General features: G+C 40.1%; 2 protein-coding genes across 5 annotated transcripts in view; both read left to right on the forward strand.

The window, feature by feature from the left end:
• stard9 (StAR-related lipid transfer (START) domain containing 9) overlaps positions 1-3,402 on the forward strand; it is a 72,961-nt gene extending 69,559 nt beyond the window's left edge. The window contains exons 30-32 of one of the 2 annotated variants that reach the window (XM_032500342.1): positions 8-87; positions 497-661; positions 1,174-3,402. In XM_032500342.1, the coding sequence (XP_032356233.1) occupies positions 8-87; positions 497-661; positions 1,174-1,299 (371 nt within the window). In that variant the 3' untranslated portion in view covers positions 1,300-3,402. The remainder of the gene's footprint in view (positions 1-7; positions 88-496; positions 662-1,173) is intronic. The other variant, XM_032500343.1, reaches the window with a different exon arrangement.
• A 2,096-nt stretch (positions 3,403-5,498) lies between these two features.
• Positions 5,499-6,000, forward strand: part of sptb (spectrin, beta, erythrocytic) — a 53,627-nt gene continuing 53,125 nt past the window's right edge. For all 3 annotated transcript variants that reach the window (XM_032500688.1, XM_032500687.1, XM_032500689.1), the window contains exon 1: positions 5,499-5,818. The gene's annotated coding sequence lies outside the window, so the exon portion shown is untranslated. The remainder of the gene's footprint in view (positions 5,819-6,000) is intronic.

Genomic DNA, 6,000 nt, shown 5'->3' on the forward strand with positions numbered 1-6,000 from the left:
TGTTTAGTTTATATACTAACAGATCCGTCCACCTGCCACCTCAGCCAGCCGCGGGACTTCTGCTGCATCAGCACCGAGTCCAAACAGGTAAGCAAAGCTGCAAAATGAACCAGCCGGTCCTGATGATTACTGCTAAGCGCCCTTGTTCACTGAGCATTGCTCCATAGGTGTTGTACACAAAATCACGCTTTAGTTTGAAGGACAAAATTCCTTTTACTGTCAAGTTAGTGTGACAGGAAACAAAACAGACAGTGGTGTCGTTTTTAATGAAGACCAATTAATGGTAAATCGTGGCATTGAGTTTGTCGTGCACCCAATGTAGTACATACTACTTTAGACGCTACTCATGCTCACAGAAACAACACTGGCCCCGAGGCTGTGGGTGTGGAAGAAGCCGTGTGAGCTGTTGGTTATCAGTGTCTGCGTTCTCTTGCCTCTTGGCTGATCAAAAGGCTGCGCTGCCTATTTTATTGATGGTTTTCCCCTTTGCTCTCAGGCTCAAGGTGGCTTGTCTGTGCTGGCAATGCAGTCTGTGTTCGAGGAGTCTCTGCCTCGTCCCAGTGTGGATGCCGTCCGAGGGGAGATGATGCCCAGTTGCTGGATCCTGCAGCCAATTATACATGATGGACAGGAAGCCACCAGGGTCATCTACCTGCTACAGGTGAGACATGGTTGCTATAAACTACTTTGCAAGCTGATATGTGTCATGCTCACTAGCAACACTGCCAGATTTGAACTGCCAGTAAAAGCACAGATGTTTGGGTAGATCATAGATGGATAAATGTATTCTGTGTGAATGTGACGGCCTCAAAAACACTTGAGGGAAGATGCTTCTGACACAGGCTTTAAGAAGAAACCTTAACAAAGCCCACATGGTAGTTAATAGTTACAAACTAACAATCTTGCAATCCACAATTTATTTTATTGTAATCAAGTTAAATCAAAATCTGAGACACGTAAAATTTTAAGTGGAATTTTAGTCACCAAGCAATCTGATAAAACTGGACAAAATGTTACTGAAAAGGATTAAAAAGTACAATAATTTACATACACCGCAGTCTAACTGTGCAGTGAGTCTTTAATTCTGCTTTTGACTCAGATTTGAATAATGGCTGCCAGGCAGTGCTATAGAATGTGAAAGAGGTCATGACCTTATCATTTTGTTCTTCTCAGGTGGACCTAGGAACTCCATCCTTTCCTCACCGACTGTTGAACACTGTTTCCAGAAGACAGGCAGCTGTCATCGCTGGTCTTGACGCTTTCCTCGCTAAATCCACAGGACTCACGAAGACGCATTAGCAGGGGGCCCTAAGACTAAACTGTCTCCGGCGGGGCGTTGCTTTGCCTTTTAAATTTGCACCTAAAATGTATTTACTTGATTGTTTTTTATTATTTTATGAGCACTATTCTACTGTTTCCCAGTTACAAAGTTGAAGCAGCTTTCTTTCTTTTTTATATGAAGGTATTTTTTGATGAAATATTGAAACTGTATTTTTATATTTGTGATGTTCATGAATGCTTGTAACAATCATAATCCTATTTTTACCAAAGATTGATTAGAAGTATAAGGGACTTCTTGTAGCTGTGTAGCCTTGATAGTTAATCATAAAGCTGTCAAAACCTAAACAAAGTTTCCCCACCTAATCCATTCATGTGATGACATATTTATATTATAATATTTATAAAGTATAAGCTATTTAACTCCCTTAATTCCCTGTTATCAACATGGTGTCTATTGATTTCTACCATATTGTAACATGTACAGCCAAATATGTTAAAGTCAGCAAGGGTGTCATAGCTAGAGAACATTTAAATTGAAGTCAAAGAGTTGGTCAGCAGATAGTCAAAGTTTATTCTGATTTGATGTATATTTGCTAAAATAAGTGTTTTCACCTGTGTTTATAGATAGATGCAGCCAGCTAGAGGCACATGTCCCTGTAACTGAGATTAGGACCTTACACAGACGGCAGTATAACATTGGCTGGGTCATGCTGTTTTTGCAAACACTTAAATGCTTTGTTTCAACCTAGATGACGAGTTTTTTTTTCCAGAAATGATAAAATGAAAGCTGGAACTCTGAGACATACTTGGGGTGGAAAGTATTTGTAGGTCAGTTGAGTATATTTTGCGTGAATGTCAACTGAGGTGACACATAAATGAAGGAACTATTTGCAAATACTGTGTACTGTAACCCTGATTTGTATGGACTTATATAATTTGGCACTGCATATTTTAACCACTCAAAAACCTTAATTCTGCAGAAAATGTACGTCAAATGTCCTTTAACATTTTTTTGGGTGGGAGGGGTAGTCCAACCTTTTTTTGGGAGAGCAGGGGAAGGTCTTATTTTTTTCCTATCCTGAATTTTATTTCTTTACTTCTACTACTATTATTAATGACACTATTTTTAAGGTTTAAAGCAAACATTAAGATCCCCGAGTAGGGCCTTGCTTTTTGACAAAGTGAAATATAAGGTTCAACTACCTCAATCATTTTCCTACACTCCCTTAGCTATGTGTTTGATAAGGTGGTGTATTGAAGGAATCCTAAGAATTATTTAGTCACTCTTCAGCTGTTATTTGTAATGTATAGGGAGCTGCACATGTCAAACTACTCAGCAACACTCTTTCGCTGCAGGAAACCAAACAGTTTAAAAAGTCAAAGGGCAGGATTCCGCCTGCTCTGTCACTGACCTCTGCTCTTCTTTATTTTAATTTTTAAAGCTGCAGTAAGATATGGACACACAATGGTACTCTGAATCTGCATGAGAGAAGGCCTTTTTTCAACAGTTTCTGAATTCTGTCATATTTATTTTGTTCCTCTTGCCCTCAGTTCGAAATGCTGTCGATTGTGTTTTATAGTTGTGTTGGGGTTATTTTGTGAGCATGGTGCTGTGTTTACAGCGGCTTGCACGAAACAATTAATGCATGTATTAATGTTGCATATTAAAAAGGGATTTTGTTGATGTGTTTGCACAGTGTTGAAGCTATCCAGACGCTGATCAAACGCAGGACTGTTCTCAGTCCTAGCTGGGTCAGCTTTATCCAGATATGAAGCCATATTATTTACAGTAGTTGAAGGTTCAGGACATTTTTTTTAGCAGTGCTTAGTTTATGACTAAAGATGTTCCAGGGGGAACCAAAGAGAAAGAGACAAACACTGAAGACACAGAGTGAAGGAACATTGTGACAACTTTTTGTAGTGATTGCTTGTGTGTTGTGTTTCTATAGATTTTTAAGTGTTTCATTGTGTAAAATGTATTGTTATTTATGTATTGACGATGTGTTGTAAATGTATTTTATTATAAACACCCTGCTTCCTGTTGCTAATATGATGTAATGTAGCTCGTCCTGTGTGTTCGGCCATTTTTTTTTTATGAATACAATACATATTTTAAGTGAACTGTTGTTTTTCCATATTTTGTTTGGAAAGTTGGAGTTTGTGTAAAGGTCGGTTCCCCAAATTATCTTAAGTGACAACACAGTATATCAGACTATTTAATTCCTTCATTTAATCATTTGTAATTAGTCTAAGTAGGCCCGGGTATTGAACCTATGTCTTTAGTGCTGATTTAAATGTGCTTTGAGCAAAGACTATCGAAAGCTGTCAAGTACCAAAAGCTGGCAGGGAACGCTTGCTCAGATTCATACTCTATTTCCCTATTTTACTTACTTAATGCTTTTGTTCTTATTAATATATATTTTAGTTGTCTTCTTTTGTTATATGGGGGAGAAAATGCTTTTGTAAAAAGAAAATTCTCTGTCCCTCAAAGTATCTTATTTGTGCTGGTAGGGATACTCAGGTATTGTATCAGCACTACTATCGGAACATATCAAACCATACCCAGCCCTTATTATAAGCAGTCTGCACCTTTTTAGGTTTTCATTTGTTTTTGGGCCTTGAAAAGTTATTTAAATGAAACCACATGAGGGGGCATGACTTGGTGGAACTGCCAACGGCTCATAGACATGAATCCTGACAAGGGTTAAACAATGCTTTTTCTTTTTTCTTATCTATATATAAAAAAATAATCATGTTTTAATGTATTAACTTCATATGAAAATTAACTATATGAAATGGGTTGGGTTGGACCCAGACACAGAAACAACACAGGCTAGTGGATTACGGTAAAGAAAAAGGTTTAATCCAACAAAAACACACAGAGGAGGTACAGGTGGTGGAGGTATGGATGAGAGTCACAAGGAGCGGGTCTGGAGGAAGCTGCAAACACGGACGGCGGGATTCAAACACTGTGACGAGAACAAAACAAAGTTAGTCAATAGTTAGCAGGTGAGCAACGAGCACTAAAGACTGGCCAAGTTACCACTTAGGGGTTAGCAACGAACTGGTGCTGAAGAGGTGGTCAGCCCGGGTTTATATACTGTGGAGATGGGATGATGGAGATAGATTGCAGCCATGGAGCTGGAGTAATGAAGATGGGTAGCAGCTGTACGGAAGTTGGATGGCAAAGTGTGGTCACGCCCCCGGACCAGGTTCCTCTGTGGTGACCTCTAGTGAAAGACAGACGTACAGACAGACACACGGGAAAGGGAAGACAGACACAGACAGCAGCCGGCCCATGACACTATATTAGTCTGAAAAATGTGGTGCACTAAAAAGTACATTTCTCTCTGAAGTATAAGCATAAAATGGAAATATTAAAGTGAAGCACCTCAACATACTCCAATAAATTGTACTTAGTTACTTTCCAGCACTGATGTCACGCTACCTCATGGTTGTAACAACGATAACATGAAAAATGATAACTACTTTATTTACGTTTTAATGGTGTTAGGTTTGTGGAGGTCAGCCAGGTAGTGCTGAAACTGTTTTTTATCTTGTTATCAGATGGTCCCTTGCCAGAATAGTAAATGTCAAAAGGTTGTGTCAAAGCATACCCAGCCTTCATTATAAACAGTCTGCACATGGAAAGTTGTTTAAATGAAAGCACATGAGGGGGCATGAATTGGTGGAACTGCCAACAGCTCATAGACATGAATCCTGACAAGGGTTAAACAATGCTTTGTCTTTACTTATTTATATTTAAAATATATACTGTATATATTATATTTATTATTTATACATTTTTGAATGTATTAACTTCATATGAAAAGTAACTGTAGCAGTCAGAAAAATGTGGTGCACTAAACAGTACATTTCCCCCTGAAATGGAGTGGACTAATTAGTATAAGCATAACATTGAAATATCCAATAAACATACTCCAATAAATTGTACTTAGTTACTTTCCACCACTGATGTCACATCACCTGACAGGTGTTTTCCCTCTGGTGTAACTGATGGACATCCTTTGTAATGTGAGGACATGTGTCCATGTCCAAACCTCTCTCCTCTGCACTGCATGTAAAATGGCACGCAGAGGCAGCAGTGGAGGTGACATTTCTGAGAGGGTGGGTGTTATGTGTGCGATTAGAGCCCGGCTGGCTGGGGTGGGGTGGAGTGGATTGGATTGTGGGGGGGGTGTACAAGAGATCAGAAGTGTCTCTGCCATTTAGAGTCACCAGCTCTTGTCAGGAATGTGCGTCCCCTGCGCGCACAGATCATGTACTGGATGCGCCCACTTTATTTTTAACCCGGCAGGGTGGGTCAGTCGCTGGCTTTCGGGAATGACCGTGGAGCGCGCGGCGCCTACAGCCCCTTTCCCTTGTCCCCCGTGCAGGACCGTGTCCTCCTCGCGCTGTGGAGACCTCCGTCCACTCTGACCACGACCCCCGCTGCTTCAATGGGATTGTAATTGGTTTATTGGCAGGGAGAATACTCAAGATAAACACTTTCGGACAGGACAGCATCCAGAAGCAAGTAAGTGTACTTTGAAAGCAGAGCTAGTTGCGCCATTGTAAAATGAAATTATTGATCTTTGGCCAAATCGTTTCTGTCAGCGGTCACTCGGTCCATTAAGGCTGCTATTGTTTGTCTTTGTTTGTAGTGGAGTTAAAAGTTTCCTCCAAACCACCTGTTGGACCAGGCTGTTAAATAATGAC

This window comes from Etheostoma spectabile, chromosome 20 (genome assembly GCF_008692095.1).
Source record: "Etheostoma spectabile isolate EspeVRDwgs_2016 chromosome 20, UIUC_Espe_1.0, whole genome shotgun sequence".
NCBI classification, from domain to species: Eukaryota; Metazoa; Chordata; class Actinopteri; order Perciformes; family Percidae; genus Etheostoma; species Etheostoma spectabile.